Here is a 19,772-nt window from a genome sequence, read left to right as displayed (position 1 = left end):
CATCAAACCAGTCTCAAGACTGAAGACCACAACAGCAACAACAACTGAAGTGATAACAAGTGGTGTTACCCCGCCCCTCCCCCAGTGACTCACCCCTGTTCCTCGTCGGTGGCTGTGCTGCCGGCCCGTTCCTCGTGGGCCAGTTGGGCCGCGGCGACACGTCCTCTCCCGGCGTGAAGCTGACCCTCTTGGGCGTGGAGCTGGCCGGGCCGTCCGGCTCGGGCAGACCCTGCAGCGACCCCCTCTTGAAGATGGGTGGCGGCCCCTCGCCCGCTCCCACGCCTCGGCTCCTGCGGCGCGGAGTCCCGTCCGCGCTCTGCTCGCGCCGTGGAGCCGCAGCCTGCTGTAAATTGCGAGTTCGTTTTACTGTCTTTCATTTTACGCTCCTATATCCGGGAGTATTAAATGATGAAATTCTTGTAATACAAATAAGTAAAACTAATGTACCATGTGGTGAGCAAGACTTCAAGAAAAATATAATAATTCCAATCCCGAAGAAAGCAGGTGTTGACAGATGTGAAAATTACCGAACTATCAGATTAACAAGTCACAGCTCCAAAATACTACCGCAAATTCTTTACAGACAAATGGTGAAACTGGTAGAAGTGGACTTGAGGGAAGATCAGTTTGGATTCCGTAGAAATGCTGGAACGTGTGAGGTAATACTGACCCTATGACTTATCTTAGAAGAAAGATTAAGGAAAGGCAAACCTACGTTTCTAGCATTTCTAGATTTAGAGAAATCTTTGGACAATGTTGACTGGAATACTCTCTTTCCAACTCTGAAGGTGGAAGGGGTAAAATACAGTGAGTGAAAGGCTATTTACAATTTGTACAGAAAGCAGTTGGCAGTTATAAGAGTCGAGGGACATGAAAGGGAAGCAGTGGTTGGGAAGGGAGTGAGACAGGGTTGTATTCTCTCCCCGATGTTATTCCATCTGTATATTGAGCAAGCAGTAAAGGAAACAAAAGAAAAGTTCAGAGTAGGTATTAAAATCCATGGAGAAGAAATAAAAACTTTGAGGTTCACAGATGACATTGTAATTCTGACCTGGAAGAGCAGCTGAATGGAATGGACCGTGTCTTGAAGGGAGGGTATAAGAGCAAAAGCAAAACGATGATAATGGAATATAGTCAAATTAAGTTTGGTGATGCTGACGGAATTAGATTAGGAAATGAGTCACGTAAAGTAGTAAATGAATTTTGCTACACTCCTGGAAATGGAAAAAAGAACACATTGACACCAGTGTGTCAGACCCACCATACTTGCTCTGGACACTGCGAGAGGGCTGTACAAGCAATGATCACACGCACGGCACAGCGGACACACCAGGAACCGTGGTGTTGGCCGTCGAATGGCGCTAACTGCGCAGCATTTGTGCACCGCCGCCGTCAGTGTCAGCCAGTTTGCCGTGGCATATGGAGCACCATCGCAGTCTTTAACACTGGTAGCATGCCGTGACAGCGTGGACATGAACCGTATGTGCAGTTGACGGACTTTGAGCGAGGGCGTATAGTGGGCATGCGGGAGGCCGGGTGGACGTACCGCCGAATTGCTCAACACGTGGGGCGTGAGGTCTCCACAGTACATCGATGTTGTCGCCAGTGGTCGGCGGAAGGTGCACATGCCCGTCGACCTGGGACCGGACCGCAGCGACGCACGGATGCACGCCAAGACCGTAGGATCCTACGCAGTGCCGTAGGGGACCGCACCGCCACTTCCCAGCAAATTAGGGACACTGTTGCTCCTGGGGTATCGGCGAGGACCATTCGCAACCGTCTCCATGAAGCTGGGCTACGGTCCCGCACACCATTAGGCCGTCTTCCGCTCACGCCCCAACATCGTGCACCCCGCCTCCAGTGGTGTCGCGACAGGCGTGAATGGAGGGACGAATGGAGACGTACCGTCTTCAGTGATGAGAGTCGCTTCTGCCTTGGTGCCAATGATGGTCGTATGCGTGTTCGGCGCCGTGCAGGTGAGCGCCACAATCAGGACTGCATACGACCGAGGCACACAGGGCCAACACCCGGCATCATGGTGTGGGGAGCGATCTCCTACACTGGCCGTACACCTCTGGTGATCGTCGAGGGGACACTGAATAGTGCACGGTACATCCAAACCGTCATCGAACCCATCGTTCTACCATTCCTAGACCGGCAAGGGAACTTGCTGTTCCAACAGGACAATGCACGTCCGCATGTATCCCGTGCCACCCAACGTGCTCTAGAAGGTGTAAGTCAACTACCCTGGCCAGCAAGATCTCCGGATCTGTCCCCCATTGAGCATGTTTGGGACTGGATGAAGCGTCGTCTCACGCGGTCTGCATGTCCAGCACGAACGCTGGTCCAACTGAGGCGCCAGGTGGAAATGGCATGGCAAGCCGTTCCACAGGACTACATCCAGCATCTCTACAATCGTCTCCATGGGAGAATAGCAGCCTGCATTGCTGCGAAAGGTGGATATACACTGTACTAGTGCCGACATTGTGCATGCTCTATTGTCTGTGTCTATGTGCCTGTGGTTCTGTCAGTGTGATCATGTGATGTATCTGACCCCAGGAATGTGTCAATAAAGTTTCCCCTTCCTTGGACAATGATTTCATGGTGTTCTTATTTCAATTTCCAGGAGTGTATTTGGGGAGCAAAATAAGTGATGATGGTCGAAGTAAAGAGGATATAAAATGTAGACTGGCAATGGCAAGGAAAGTGTTTCTGAAGAAGAGAAATTTGTTTCCATTGAGTATAGATTTAAGTCTCAGAAAGTCGTTACTGAAAGTATTTGTATGGAGTGTAGCCATGTATGGAAGTGAAACGTGGACAATAAATGGTTTGGACAAGAATAGAATAGAAGCTTTCCAAATATGGTGCTACGGAAGAATGCTGAAGATTAGATGGGTAGATCACGTAACTAATGAGGAGGTATTCAATAGAATTAGAAAGAAGAGGAGTTTGTGGCACAACTTGATTAGAAGAAGGGACCGGTTGGTAGGACATGTTCTGAGGCATCGAGGGATCACCAATTTAGTACTGGAGGGCAGCGTGGAGGGTAAAAATCGTAGAGGGAGACCAAGAGATGAATACACTAAACAGATTCAGAAGGATGTAGCCTGCAGTAGTTACTGGGAGATGAAGAAGCTTGCACAGGATAGAGTAACATGGAGAGTTGCATCAAACCAGTCTCAGGACTGAAGACAACAACAACAATATACCACCAACAAACATGAAAAATTACACACAGTATAATCAAAATCTTTCTATTATTAATCCAATTAGGAAGCTTTGTAAAATAATACAAATTACTATTAATTTATATCAGATGACTTTACACTCCTGCATCTTCAAGTGCCTCACCATTACTGAGATCCTTAAGAGGACATACTGTGACAAAATATTCTACTCGATCCACAACATATACGAGACAGGTGAAATACCCTGACACATTAAGGAGAATGTAATAATTTCACTTTCAAAGAAGTGTGAATATTATAAAACCATTAGTCTAATAAGTTACAGCTTGCGAAATGACACTGACTATTTACTGAAGAATTAAAAAATTGATAGAAGCCAACCTCAGGCAAGATCAGTAGGACTCTACGGAAGTGTAGGAACACGCGAGGCAAAACTAACTCTGCAGTGTATCCGAAAACACAAACTGAAAAAGGCAATTCTATATTAGTATTTGTAGAATAGAGAAAGTTTTTGATGCTGTTGACAGGAACAAACACTGAAATTTTGAAGTTAGCACAGGTGTAACACAACGCGTAAAAATTTAGCTACAACTTGTACAGAAGCCAGACTGCAGTTATATAAGGCAAAGGGCATGAAATGGAAGAAGTTATTGAGAAGGGAGTGAGACAGGGTTGTACCCTACCCCACCTGTTATTCAATTTGTACAGAATTCTGGTCCAGGGAGATGGTATTGGAATTGTGTGAGAGAGGACGAAGGCCATGAATGAGCAAGTGAACAGAATGGATAGTGAAAACTTTTAACATTGAAGAACATCAGCAATCATGAATAATGTAATGATTATTATTGGACCATGCCTATGTAGAAAGTTTGTAGTTTTAGTTTGTTCCAAAGAAGGCATGCTTATGCAAGCCAAAACCTAGGTCAACACCTGGTTTCAATCTGCAACAATCATTAGAATGGATAGTGTTTTGAAAAGAAGCTGTAAAAAAAGACATCACTCAAAGTAAAAGAAGGGTAATTCCATGAGGTGTAATCCAATCAGGTAGTGCTGAGGGAATTAGTTTAGGATATGGGGCGCTACAAATAGCCAATAAATTTTGTTATTTGGTTAGCAAACTGATGATGTCTGAAATAAATCTAAAACTGAGACTTATAATACAAAGAAATGCAGTTCTGAATCTGAGAAATTTGTTAGCATCAATTATACTCTAAGACCAAAAAAAAGATGTACCAAGAAGGATTTATCTGACTGGGATGGAAATCAGTAGATACGAGGCACGTTCTTTAAGGCCCATTTGAACATAAGTACGCAATGAAAGGTTATTTGAAAAAAGTAAATTTATTTCTAGAAAGTAACGGTACAAACTTCACTCTATTTTTTGACATAGTTGCCAAGTTTGTTGAAACATTTATCATATCTCTCAACCAATTTTAAAATACCGTCTTCATAAAAACTTGCCGCCTGCTCCGATAACCAAGAACTCACTGCCATTTTCATGTTGTCGTCGTCTTCATTGTAATGGTTGCCACTGAGGTGTTGTTTGAGGTGGAGGAGCAGATGGTAATCTGCTCGGTGCACGATCAGAACTGTAAAGTGGGTAGTCTAAAATTTCCCAGTCAAAACTGTGCAATAACTTGTGGGTCTGACCTGCAGTGTGACGTCTTGGACTGCCATGGAGAAGGACAATTCCCTTTGTCAGCATGCCGCGTACTTTGTTTTGAATCGCTCTGTGTAGCTTTCTCAGGGTTTGGCAGTCTGCTTCTGCAGTGATAGTGGTTCCTCGTTGTATGAAGTTGACCAACGAAACACAGTGCCTATTACAAAACACTGACACCATGATTTTGTGCTGGGACAAGGTCTGTTTGGTCTTCACCTTTACAGGCAAGTTTGTGTGTCTCCATTCCATGCTCTGTTGTTTCAATGCGGGCGTGACATGCGAAACCCATGTTTCATCTCCAGTTACGATCTGACTCGAGAAGCCGCCACCTCCTTCGTGATAACGAGTCAAGAACTTCATCACATACTCAAATCTTTGGTTTTAGTGGTCCACTGTTAGGAGTTTCAGGACCCAACAGCAGCTCACTTTCCTAAACTTTAGGTGTTCAGAAACAATGTTGTAAAGCACTGATATCAACACGTCAGGAAATTAATTTGAGAGACTTGTTATTGTGAAGCTCCTGTTCTCACGAAGCCTAGCTTCAACTGAAGCCACCAAATCGTCTGTAATCAAAAAAGGGCAACCGGAGCAGTCCTCATCATGGACATTGTCACGGCCATATTTGAATTCTCGTACCCACTTACGCATTTTCCTTTCACTCATAACAGTATCACTGCACACTTCGCAAATCTGTCAATGAATTTCTGCAGCAGACAGGTTCCTTGCTGAGAAAAACCGTATCACTGAGCGAACCTCACACACTGCGGGCGAGTTGACAGTCTTAAACATTTTGAATGCACTGAACAGAACCGTGCAAGTTCACTACAGAGCTGAAACTGAGCACAGTTGTTCCCGAGGCATGCCAGTACATGACGCACATGCTCGTAGGGGTATGCACGCAAACTACTAATGTCTGCAGAAAAATTGATCTTACTTAAAAAACATGCCTCATGTGACATATATCTACATCTACGTGATTACTCTGCTATTCACAATAAAGTGCCTAGTAGAGGGTTCAATGAACCACCTTCAAGTTACATCTCTACTGTTCCAATCTCGAACGGCATGCGGGAAAAACAAGCACTTAAATATTTCTGTGTGAGTCCTGATTCCTCATATTTTATTGTGATGATCATTCCTCCCCATGTAGATGAGTGCCAACAGAATGTTTTCGCAATCGGAGGAGAAAACTGGTGACTGAAATTTCATGACAAGATCCGGTAACAACAAAAAATTCCTTTCTTTTAATGATTGCCACTCCAATTCACGTATCATGTCTGTGACACTATCTCCCCTATTTCATGATAATACAAAACTAGCTGCCCTTATCTGTACTTCTGCGATGTCATCCGACAGTCCCACCTGATGCGGATCCCACAATGCACAGCAATACTCCAGAATAGGGTGGACGAGCGTGGTGTAAGCAGTCTCTTTAGTAGACCTGTTGCACCTTCTAAGTGTTCTGCCAATTAATTGCAGTATCTGGTTTGCTCTACCCACAATATTATCTATGTGATTGTTCCAATTTAGGTTATTTTTAATTGTAATGCCTAAGTATTTAGTTGAATCTACAGCCTTCAGATTTGTGTGACTTATTGCGTAATCGAAATGTAGCTCATTTCTTTTAGTACTCATGTGAATAACTTCACACTTTTCTTTATTCCAGGTCAATTGCCACCTTTCGCACCATACAGATATCTTACCTAAATTATTTTGCAAGTCGTTTTGATCATCTGATGACTTTACAAGATGGTAAATGACAGCATCATCTGCAAACAATCTAAGAAGGTTACGTAGATTGTCTCCTATGTCGTTACGATAGATCACGAACAATAGAGTGCCTATAACACTTTTCTGGGGAATGCTGCATGTTACTTCTGTTTTACTCGATGACTTTGTGTCTATTACTATGAACTGTGACCTTTCTGACAGGAAATCACGAATCCAGTCGCACAACTGAGGCGATACTCCGTAGCCACACAGTTTGGTTAGAAGACGCTTGTGAGGAACGGTGTCGAAAGCCTTCTGGAAATCTAAACATATGGAGTCAATTTGACATTCCCTGTTGATAGCACTTATTACTTCATGAATATAAAGAGCTGGTTGTGTTTCAGAAGAACGATATTTTCTGAATCTGTGCTGACACTGTGTCAATAAATCATTTTCTTTGAGCTACCTCATAATGTTCGAATACAGTATATGTTCCAAAACCCTTCTGCAAATCAACGTTAGTGATACAGATCTGCAATTCAGCGGATTACTCCTACTTCCCTTTTAAGGTATTGGTGTGACATGAGCAATTTTCCAGTATTTAGCTATGGATCTTTATGTTAGCGAGTGGTTGTATATAATTGCTAAATATGGAGCTACTTTATCAACATATTCTGAGATGAACCTGACTGGTATACAATCTGGACCGGAGGCCTCACCTGTATTAAGTGATATAAACTGATTCATTACACCGAGAATATCTACTGCTATGTTTCTCATCTTGGCAGTTGTTCTTGATTGGAATCCAGTAATATTTATTTTGTCTTCTTTGGTGAAGAAGTTTTGGAAAAGCGTGTTTAATAACTCTGCTTTAGTGGCACTGTCATCAGTGACTTCACCGTTGTTATTGCGCAGTGAAGATATTGATTGAGTCTTGTCACTGGTGTGCTTTTTGTATGACCAGAATCTCTTTGGGTTTTCTACCAGGTTTCGAGACAGAATTTTGTTGTGGAAATTGTTAAAAGCATCTCGTATTGAAGCACGCGTCGTATTTTGAACTTCTGTAAAACATTGCCAATCTTGGGGATTTTGCGTTCTTTTAAATTTGGCACGCTCTTTTCGTTGCTTCTGCAACAACGATCTGGCCCGTTTTGTGTACCATGGAGGATCAGTACCATCACTTATTAATTTATGTGGTATATATCTCTCAATTGTTGTCGATACTATCTCTTTGAAAACAGACAAATAAAGGATTACAGTTTCAGAAAAATTTGTTGATTTATTGTAGTGAAAGAATTTTACAAGCTGAGCAAGTGAACAATACATTGGTCCACCTTTGCAAGCTGTTTTTCAGCTTGGCATTGACTGACAGAGTTGTTGTGTTCTCCTGAGGGATACCGTGTTAAATTCTGTCTGGTATCTTAGCTGGTTGGAAGACTCTGCCCATAAAGCTCCAAACGTTCTCACTCGGGGAGAGATCTGGCGACATTGCTGGCCAAGATAGGATTTGGCAAGCACAAATACAAGGAGTAGAAATTCTTGCCATGCACAGATGTGCCTTATGTTGTTGGAATATAAGCCTAGGATGGTTTTCTGTGAAGGGCAATAGAACAGTGCACAGAGTATCATCTATATACCTCTGTTCTTTAAGAGTACCGTGGATGACAACCAAAGGGGTCCTGCTATGAAAATAAAATGTCACTCCAGGCCACCATTCCAGGTTCTGCTGTACGGTGCACGACAGACAGGTTAGTATCCCACTGCTGTCCAGGGTGTTTCCAGACATGTCTTCGCAGGTCACTGGGGCTTCGTTCGAATTAGGATTCATCACTGAAGACGTGGAACTCATCACTTAAGACAATTCTACCCCAGTCAATGAGATTTCAGGCTGAAAATGTGTCTGCAGATGCTCTGGACAGCAGCAAGATACCAATCTGACTGTTGCCCGTCATATGCCCCAACAACCAGAAGTGGTGGTCAGCGGTTCCATTCCATTTCATTTCATTTCATTTCATTTCATAGCAAGAAACGTATGGTTGTCATCTGCAGTATCCTTTGTATAACACCCCATATGCGAGGGTGAGTCAAACGAAAACCTTAAATTTGTAATAGCAAATCGAAATTTCACGCCGTTATCCTGTAAGATGGTAAGCGTGCTACAAACAGCGTGCAGAATGGCCTGTAGGTGGCAGCATAGTGCAGATGCACACATACCGTCGCAGTATCAGAATAAAAATGGCCGCCCCACTTGCGACTTGCACCTTGGAAGAACAGCATTCTGTTATTCGGTTTTGGCGTAGTGAAGGTGTGAAACCTATTTGAAATTAATTGATGAATAAAGGTTCAGTGCAGTGATGCACGTTTATCACAGTAGCAAGTCTACGAATGGAGAGGAAGCTCGCAAATGGTGTGACTTCAGTGGAAGATGCTCCTCGTCCAGGTCAGGCACAACGAGTTGTGGCTCCACAGAGCATTGCAGCAGTTGAAGTCGTAGTGAAGGAAAACTGCCAAGTGACATTGCAGCATGTTTACAGACTAGTCACGGGTCAACACACCACATTGTGCACGATGTGCTCCAGTTTCAAAAAGTGTCTGCAAGATGGGTGCCACGGCAGAACGACGTGTCAATGCTCGTGAAGAGCTTCTTCAGTGCTTTGAACGAGAAGGCGATGGCGTCCTTGCAAGAATCGTTACTGGGGACGAAATCTAGGTTCACTTCCACCAACCGGAAACAAAGAGAGCGAGCAGGGAATGGCACCATTCCTCTTCACCAAAACCAAAGAAGTTCCGAACAGAACCATCAGCAGGGAAGGTTATTCTGACTCTCTTTTGGGATGAAAAAGGCGTCATTTTGGATAATTAGACGCCTAGAGGGACCACTGTCACCAGCGCATCATAGACAGATCTCCTAAAAAATCATCTGCGGCCTGCAATCAAATCAAAGCGACGTGGATTGCTGTCAGCAGGTGTCCTTTCCAACATGACAATGCAAGGCCCCGCACTGCCCGTACAACAGTTGCAACAATCACAGACCTGCATTTTGAGTGTCTTCCTCATCCACCATACTCACCAGACCTTGCCCCAAGTGATTTCCATATGTTTGGATCACTCAAAGATGCAATGGGAGGAAAGAAGTTCCGTTCTGATGAAGAGGTACGCCACAAGGTGCAAGAGTGGTTGCGCGAACTACCAAAAGAATATTTTTTGTAAAGGAATTTATGCATTTTGTAAGCAGTGAAGGACTTGCATCGTGCGAGGGGGAGATTATGTTGAAAAGTGATCAGCTTTGTACCACTTCTGCACAATAAATAATATTTAAAAAATATTTAAGTCTTTCATTTGACTCACCCTCGTATCTAGAGCCCCTAATGATTTCCCTTTGGTAGCAAAAGATATTAAAAAAATTAGTTATTCTGATCTTGACAGGAGCTACTGATGACAAAATATTATCACTATTGAAAGTTTGACTAACAGAAATACTATGTAACTAACAACGTTTATTACAAGGAAAGAACTAAATGAAAGACTATCAGATGATACGAAGCATGAAACTCTAATTAAAGAATTCAAAATATGTGCCTTGAAAAGGTTAAAACTCAGACAAGATAAAGTGATCAGAGATAACATTTATCCAAGAAGAGAGTTGTAGCTGCATCGAGCTGTAAGTTCACTGAGAGTACAATGTAGAACTTCAATGGAGATGTTAATTTGCTCTCTTGTAGACGTTGTGATAACAGTATGCCTATTGACCACTACTAGATTGTTTCTGACCAGTCTGCAGTTTTAAACCTTTTCCAGTATCTTCTTGACTTACAAATGTATGAAAACAGTTACCGTTTGGTCAGACAATGGAACAGTTGTTATACGTGCAGGAAAAGTAAGTCGTGTGATGCTTAATCAATTCTGGGAGTTAATTGCCATGATCTGTGACAGTCACAAACATTGAAGTATACAGCAGCATACGAACCACCAACGTAAACTCTACAAATAGCCTTGATTAGGAAACATCTACACATGATCATGAAGAATTTATGTATGTATCTTTTGTGATGATACACAGAAAATGTGATAGTTTGCATGTGTGTTGTTTTCTACATAACTGAAAGGGCACAGTACCTGATATCATCAAAAAGATGACTACAGTGCAAGAGACACAGAATAACATGTACACAAACACCACACAAAATATTTAAGTAAATATTTGCACTTGACAGCAAGGAAAAAATCCTCAAAATGTGTCATGCTACTCATGAAAAAGTACACTACTGGCCATTAAAATTGCTTCACCACGAAAATGACGTGCTACAGACATGAAATTTAACCGACCGGAAGAAGATGCTGTGATATGCAAATGATCAGCTTTTCAGAGCATTCACAAAAGGTTGGCGCCGTTGGCGACACCTACAACGTGCTGACATGAGAAAAGTTTCCAAGCGATTTCTCAAACACGAACAGCAGTTGACCGGCGTTGCCTGGTGAAACGTTGTTATGCCTCGTGTAAGGAGGAGAAATGCGTACCATCATGTTTCCGACTTTGCTAAAGGTCTGATTGTAGCCTATCGCGATTGCAGTTTATCGTATAGTGACATTGCTGCTCGCATTGGGTGAGATAAAATGACTGTTAGTAGAATATGGAATCGGTGGGTTCGTAGGGTAATACGGAATGCTGTGCTGGATCCCAATGGCCTCGTATCACTAGCAGTCGAGATGACAGCCATCTTATCCGCACGGCTGTAACGAATTGTGCAGCCACGTCTCGATCCCTGAGTCAACAGATGGGGACATTTGCAAGACAACAACCATCTGCTTGAACAGTTTGATGACGTTTGCAGCATGGACAATGAGCTCGGAGACCGTGTCTGTGATTATCCTTGACACTGCATCACAAACAGGAGTGTCTGCGAAGGTGTACTCGACGGTGAACCAGGTTGCACGAATGGAAAAAGTCAATTGTTCGGATGAATCCAAGTTCTGTTTACAGCATTACAATGGTCACATCTGTGTTTGGTGACTTCGCAATGAATGCACATTGGAAGTATGTAATCGTCATTGTCTTACAGGCGTATCACCCGGAGTGATGGTATGGGGTGCCATTGGTTACACGTCTCGGTGACCTCTTGTTCACATCGACGGCACATTTCAGATGTGTTATGACCCGTGGCTCTACCATTCATTCGATCCCTGTGAAACCCTACATTTCAGCAGGATAATGCACGACCGCATGTTGTAGGTCCTGTGCGGGCCTTTCTGGATACTGAAAATGTTCAACTATTGCCCTGGCGAACACATTCTCCAGATCTCTCACCAATTGAAAACGTCTGGTCAATGGTGGCCGAGCAACTGGCTGGTCACAACACGTCAGTCACTACTCTCGATGAACTGTGGTATCGTGTTGAAGCTGCACGGGCAGCTGTACCTGAAGACGCCATCCGAGCTCTGTTTGACTGAATGCCCAGGTGGTTGTTCTGCGTACTGATTTCTCAGTATCTATGTACCCAAACTGCATGAAAATGTAATCACATGTCAGTTCTAGTATAATATATTTGTCCAATGAATATCTGTTTATCATCTGCATTTGTTGTTGGTGTAGCAATGGCCAGTAGTGTATGAAACTTATGCAATGTTACACTATTTAAATAATGAGTGACAGGTGCAGCATTTCCAAAAACATTGATAATGACATATGAAATCGAGTCAAACATTTCTACTTCCCAGACAGTTATCAGTTCTGATAACATCAGAAGTTTTTATTAGCTAATAAACCTTTATTAGGTAAGAAACAAGTCCCAGACAAGTATTTTAGTGCCTATAATGTACATATACATAAAGTGTGAAAATGAAAGTGGGTATCCTATATGTAACTTTTACAGCTTAAAATGTATTTCCCAAATTTTACACCATTTTTTTGAAGTCCTTTGAAAAGTGTAAAAGAGGGTTTTCACTGTATATATAATTCATGGCATATTTTCAGTATGAGAGAATGTTGGGTTTGTCAGTAGAGTAAACATTCTTATACCGATGGTAAGACAACAGAGTGTCAGAGGTCACCCACCTGGTGCGCCGCCTCCTCGTATATGGTGGGGGTGGAGGTGCGCTCCGAAACGGAGTGGCTGCGGATGCCAGCGACGGTGTTGCGGTACGGTGCGCCGCGCACGAACGGCTGCTGCTGGACGTCGTACAGCTCCGGCAGCACGGCGCCCCGCGGCAAACTCAGGCTCAGGCTCCTGCGGGCAACAGGCGGTGTCACTTTTGTAAACAAAGCACCAAACGTCTCTACCGTACACTTAGTACAGCTCGACTGCACAGGGGCGCAATATACGCAGGAAGGTAACACGCATCTGTACGTCGTTAGGCTGCACCTGCTCCCAACCCTTCACCACACGATTAGTACTCAGCACATCCTGCTCCGTTCCTGTCAAGGGCTTATCCTATTCTGCCAGACCCGAGACCACCTGTGAAATTAGGCATGGCACGCATCAGCTCTGTTTTAACTAGCGGGAGGTGTCATTGAAAAGTAACAGGATTATTTTTTTTTATTTCATGAGCTTTGTAGAACTGATTTTCAATTTTTTTTATTTTGTTGGTGCTCATGCGCCTGATGTGTGTTTGCATTTTGAAGTGTTTTAAATATTTCATTTATTGTTGACAGTTGAAAAGGTTATACGTGTTTGGGGTGCCCGGTGAAACTTCGCTTTCAGAAAAAAAGGATCGAAGATTTTGCATTAAAATTTGCTTGAAAAATGGAATAAGATGCAGAACTGTATCTGAAATGTTGACCACGGCTTTTGGTAAGAGTTTGGAGAGCCAGGCAAAATTTCACTTTTGGAAAAAGTGGATCAAAGATTCTGCATTAAATTTTGATTGAAAAATGGAGTAAGGCGCAGAACCATTTTTGAAATGTTGACCACGGCTTTCAATAAGTCTACCATGAATAAGACAAGAGTTTCCAAGTAGTATAAACATTTCAAAGAGGGTCGAGAAGACACTGAAGATGACCACCCAGGATGCCCTAACACATCAACTACTGATGACACTGTGGAAGAAGTAAAGAAAACATTTCTGAAAAGTTGCCATATCACCGCTAGAGAAATTGCCTATATGCCACCATAGTGTTTGGCTTATGAGAAGCAGTCATTTGGATGTCTTGGGCATATAACATGTACCAGCTAAGTTTATTCCAAAATTGTTGAACTTTGACCAAAAACACCATCGCACAGACATCGCTCAGAACCTGCTGAATGAAGCTGACAACAGTCCATAACTTTTAAAGGTTGTAACAGATGACAAATCGTGGGTATACGAGTATGACGCTGAAACTAGGGCCTGATCGTACTAATGGAAACTGCCTGTAGAAACGGCCGAAAAAAATCCGACGAGTTCTATCAAATGGAAAGTTCTTCTCACTGTTTTCTTCCATTATATGGGATAGAGCACCAAGAGTTCCTCTCATATGGTCGTACAGTTGATATAGAATACTACCTGGAAGTTTTGCTGAACTGGCATGGAGCAGTTCAAATAAAACAACCAGAATTGTGGCAAAACAACTCGTGGGCATTTCATCATGATAATGCCCCCTTTCACACCTCAGTGCTTGTTCATGATCTTTTGGTGAAAAACGAAACCATTATGTTGCCTCAGCCACCGTATACACTGGACATAGCCCCCTACAACTTCCTTCTATTCCAGAGTCTGAAGAGAACCACGAAAGGATATCGTTTTGCCACCACCGGTGACATAAAAATGGAATCATTGAAGGAGCTCAACAGCATAATGAAAATTGAGTTCCAGACTTTCCAAGATGGGAAAAAGTGCTGGCACAATTGTAGATGAATAAATAAACATTATTTTAAAAAATATTCTGTTACTTTTTGATCAAACCAAGTCCACAGCATTTTTATGCGGGTGTGACCATCAACCAGCTGCCCACTTGATTCAGGGGCCGCGTACAAAACGGAATTGACACTGTTGAGCATAGGTAATTCCAATTTTTGAAAAGTGCTATTGATGTGATGCACACAACTGTAGGTCTATATCACTAACATTAGTCCATTGTATAATTCCACAACATACCGGGTGCAGGTAGACTGTCAATGGCAAGGAAAGCGTTTCTGAAGAAGAGAAATTTGTTAACATCGAGTAGAGATTTGTGTGTCAGGAAATTGTTTCTGAAAGTATTTGTATCGAGCGTGGCCATGTATGGAAGTGAAACATGGACGATTACTACTTTGGACAAGGAGAGAATAGAAGCTTTTGAAATGTGGTGTTACAGAAGAATGCTGAAGATTAGATGGGTAGATCACATAACTAATGAGGAAGTATTGAATAGGATTGGGGAGAAGAGGAGTTTGTGGCACAACTTAACTAGCAGAAGGGATCGGTTGGTAGGATATGTTCAGAGGCATCAAGGGATCACCAATTTAGTATTGGAGGGCAGCATGGAGGGTAAAAATCGTAGGGGGAGACCAAGAGATGAATACACCAAGCAGATTCAAAAGGATGTAGGTTGCAGTAGGTATTGGGAGATGAAGAAGCTTGCACAGAATAGAGTAGCATGGAGAGCTGCATCAAACCAGTCTCAGGACTGAAGACCACAACAAAAAACAACAGGGTGCAGCAAAAAAGAGTTAATAGAAAATGCAGAACAGCGTTTTGTAGCTTTGATGCTTTATGCAAAGTAATCTGCCCAACTGAAATTGTTAAAAGTGTCCTCCATTCCTAGACATTTAATACATCGTTCAAAGACAAATTTACGTATCACATCACATAACTTCCTCTTATTACCTGAAATTTCTTCAAAATCTTGTTCAATAAAATTCCTTATGCACTGTAGGTTTAATAGTTCCGTAGTGAAAACATTGTCTTTCTGTGCTCCCTCCCCCCCTCCCCTCCCCTCACACATAAACACACATCAATATCGCATGGTCTAAGACCCTGTGACCTTGGAGACCAATTGATTTTACCCCACTTTCCCATCCACTTTTGAAAACTGCCATCCAAAGATGCACATACATATAGTATGGTAGAGCACAATCTTAATACTAGATGAGGTTGTTTCGTACAGCTTCAAATCCAGGTGTTCTGTCTAACTCAGTGATAACTTCTCTTAACATTTCAAGATAGTTCCCTGCAGTTGTGGTTCCATGTAATAAAAAGAGCTCCTAGCATTACTTCGCTGCATATCGGAACCCAAACCGCAACTCCAGGAACATTATCTGCTCCTCAATAACAAATCACAGATTTTCAGAAGACAAACACAAGTAATTGTATTTTTTGACTATCATTTAACTTAAAATTTGTTTCAACAGACCACAGGATTGTTTTGTAGGTGTTAGGATCATTTTCACTGCTCATCCTCAATCAGTGTCATCCTCATTTTGGGTATGTAACAATGTAGGCTTATAAGGATTCAGATGTAATGTTTGTAACATTCTTCTTAGGTTACTGTCAGAAAAACGTAGTTTCTCAGAATATCAGCCTTCAGCCAATAAGGCCTTTGTCAAAAATAGACAACATAAACATGCACACACTCACGCAAACACATCTCACACAAACTATAGTCTCTGGCAGATGAGACCACGGCCAGAGACTGCGGTCACGTGTGTGAGAGTTGTGTTTGCGTGAGTGTGTGCGTGTGTGTGTGTATATCAACACAAGTGTCTTTGCTAACAGAATGAAATCACCTGCAGTGCCTCTCCTGGGCTCGTGACCATAACAGTTGGACCGTAGACGACTGGAATAATATAGCCCGGTCATATGATTCCCAATATCAGTTCGTAAGAGCTGACAGTGGGGTTCGACTGTGACACAGACGCAGGTTTTCAACGAGGCACTGTGCAAGCTGCTGGTGGCTCCACGATGTTGTGGGCTGTTTTTATCTGTAATGGACTCAGTCCCCTGGTCCAACTGAACCAATCACTGACTGGAAGTGGTTACGTTCAGTTAGTTGCAGATGCAGCCACTCATCGACTTCACATTCTCAAATAACAATGTCGTGTCTTCAGGCCGCAACTGTTCACGACTGGTTTGAAGAACATTCTGGACAACTTGACTGGATGAGCCAGATCACCTGACACGTATCCCATCAAACATTTATGTGACATAACTGAGAGGTCAGTTTGTGCACAACATCCCGCACTGGCAATACTTGCGCAGTTATCGACAGCTGTACAGGAGGTATGGCTCATTATTTCCGCACAGGACTCCCAGCAACCACATCACAGCTAGTTGCTGCACTAAACCCAGTGAAAGGAGGTCCAACACGAAGTCACTGTGTACAGAGAACATAACAGAAATCTCTGCCCACCATTTACATTACATGGATTTACGAGCCTAATGACTAACCACTGGCTGCTCTATACTGGTGACTGCAATATGAAATGCTTCTTGAAAACTCTCACTGTTGTTGTTGTGGTATTCAGTCCCGAGACTGGTTTGATGCAGCTCTCCTTGCTACTCTATCCTGTCCAAGCTTCTTCATACCCCAGTACCTACTGCAACCTACATCCTTCTGAATCTGCTTAGTGTATTCATCTCTTGGTCTCCCTCTACGATTTTTACCCTCCATGCTGCCCTCCAGTACTAAATTGGTGATCCCTCGATCTCTCAGAACATGTCCTACCAACCAATCCCTTCTTCTAGCCAAATCGTGCCACAAATCTCTCTTCTCCGCAATTTTATTCAATACCTCCTCATTCGTTATGTGATCTACCCATCTAATCTTCAGCATTCTTCTGTAGCACCACATTTCGAAAGCTTCTATTCTCTTCTTGTCCAAACTATTTATCGTCCACATTTCGCTTCCATACATGGCTACACTCCATACAAATACTTTCAGAAACGACTTCCTGACACTTAAATCTATATTCAATGTTAACAAATTTCTCTTCTTCAGAAACGCTTTCCTTGCCATTGCCAGTCTACATTTTATACCCTCTCTACTTCGACCATCATCAGTTATTTTGCTCCCCAAATAGCAAAACGCCTTTACTTCTTTAAGTGTCTCATTTTCTAATCTAATTTCCTCAGCATCACCCGATTTAATTTGACTACATTCCATTATCCTCGTTTTGCTTTTGTTGATGTTCATCTTATATCCTCCTTTCAAGACACTATCCATTCCGTTCAACTGCTCTTCCAACTCCTTTGTTGTCTGTGACAAAATTACAATGTCATCGGCGAACCTCAAAGTTTTTATTTCTTCTCCATGAATTTTAATACCTACTCCGAATTTTTCTTTTGTTTCCTTTACTGACTGCTCAATATACAGATTGAATAACATCGGGGAGAGGCTACAACCCTGTCTCACTCCCTTCCCAACCACTGCTTCCCTTTAATGCCCCTCGACTCTTATAACTGCCACCTGGTTTCTGTACAAATTGTAAATAGCCTTTCAATCCCTGTATTTTACCCCTGCCACCTTCAGAATTTGAAATAGAGTATTCCAGTCAACATTGTCAAAAGCTTTCTCTAAGTCTAGAAATGCTAGCAACTTAGGTTTGCCTTTCCTTAATCTTTCTTCTAGGATAAGTTGTTGGGTCAGTATTGCCTCACGTGTTCCAACATTTCTACGGAATCCAAACTGATCTTCCCTGAGGTCAGCTTCTATGAGGTTTTCCATTCGTCTGTAAAGAATTCGTGTTAGTATTTTGCAGCTGTGACTTATCAAAATGATAGTTCGGAAATTTTCACACCTGTCTCTCACTAAGAAGTAAAATAAGATACACTTTCTTCCTGTCCCACTGACAAAAGGTGCATGGAAGAACAACTACTTCTAAGCTCATTTTACACAAAATGTATGTTTTGCCCATTACACAATCTTACGGACGAACAGAGTGAGGTGGGTTTCATATGACCATTGTTTTCGGAACCCATACTGATCCCTACAAAGTAGATTTTTGGTATCAAAAAATATCACAATGCACTACTATAAAACTTGCTGGTTCTACATCAGTTTTACATCACCTATAGTGGACTATAATTATGTGGATCTGTCTGACAATACTATGTGAAAACTGGAATAACCTTCACTTCTTCCAAACACTTTGAACACTCTTTCGCTCTAGTGACCTACATCTGCTAATAACATACGAAAATCATGTAAGTAAAGTGAAATAAAATGGTAGTGCAGTGGTTAGTTCTGAAATAAGTGGGATGAATTAAAATATATAAATCTCAGTTATAACAACATTCAGGGCCATATTTGGGGGAGGGAGGGAGAGGAGGGGGGGGGGGGGGGGGGGCAGCTGGGTGAATGCCCAGGGTGGCAGCAGTACTTGTGAAAAACTGTCTAAAAACAATGGGCATCAAAATAAAACTCCATTTATAGGAGAAAATTGGCTGACCCCTTAACAGTGCTTATTAGTACCTGTGCCATGTGCACATTCCTAAAAATTTGGATCTCTCACTCACCAGGCAATATTAGCTGAGGCACACACAGAAGAGTGTTACATTTATTTTTGATACTACTAGCAAAGGTAAAAAATAGTTTGATACAGTGATGCTAATTAATTCTTTTTATATCTTATGAGAGAGCATTCTTACATGTTTCATTTTTTTCTTGATAATTATGTTACATTGTGATTAAGATTGTGCTAAGGCATGTCCTCACCAGCATGGTTTCATTAACTTTGATAACGAATTCTTAACAGAAGATATACATGCATATTTTCTCTTATTTCATGAACAAAACAATGTGTTTTTGAAACTTTCTGGATGTGTTACATTTGCAACCTGCAAGACTGTCCATCAGATGATAGCACACAGCTGGGTTTTAGCGTTTGATCAAACTTGTTAAGAGTAACGAACACACAGCTCTTTTAATTACAGACATACTTAGTGAATCACGTGTTTATTACCCTAACAGTCAAGTTCAACCAAATTCAGCAGAAACCCAACTGCGTGCATATCGTTTGAAGCACAGTCAGGCATGACGGAAACAACATTATCTGGCAAGAAATAAGTGTAGTAAATATGTTCCCACCCAAAAGATATGGGAGTCACTGTAGGTTGCAGCCTTGATGTACAAGAAGCATGCGAAAAGGCAAGAATGAAGGTGGAAATGATATTCTTTGCAAGATCACTGGTAGCACAGGGGACTATTGACAAGAAACCCTGGGAATGATGACACTAACATGTTACAGGGGTAAAATACAGGGAGCGAAAGGCTATTTACAATTTGTACAGAAACCAGATGGCAGTTATATGAGTCGAGGGGC

The 19,772-nt window shown here is 42.3% G+C and overlaps 1 protein-coding gene across 1 annotated transcript in view; it reads right to left on the bottom strand.

Annotated features, from left to right (window-relative positions):
* The window catches only part of LOC126295230 (uncharacterized), a 2,305,622-nt gene that overhangs the window by 1,727,785 nt on the left and 558,065 nt on the right, over positions 1-19,772 (bottom strand). Inside the window, exons 23-24 of the mRNA XM_049987579.1 lie at positions 12,611-12,782; positions 94-343 (exon numbers count right to left, since the gene is read on the bottom strand). Coding sequence (XP_049843536.1) covers positions 94-343; positions 12,611-12,782 — 422 coding nt within the window. The remainder of the gene's footprint in view (positions 1-93; positions 344-12,610; positions 12,783-19,772) is intronic.

The sequence above is a fragment of the Schistocerca gregaria genome, chromosome 11 (genome assembly GCF_023897955.1).
Source record: "Schistocerca gregaria isolate iqSchGreg1 chromosome 11, iqSchGreg1.2, whole genome shotgun sequence".
Classification (NCBI taxonomy): Eukaryota; Metazoa; Arthropoda; class Insecta; order Orthoptera; family Acrididae; genus Schistocerca; species Schistocerca gregaria.
This window is presented reverse-complemented; position numbering and strand designations above follow the sequence as displayed.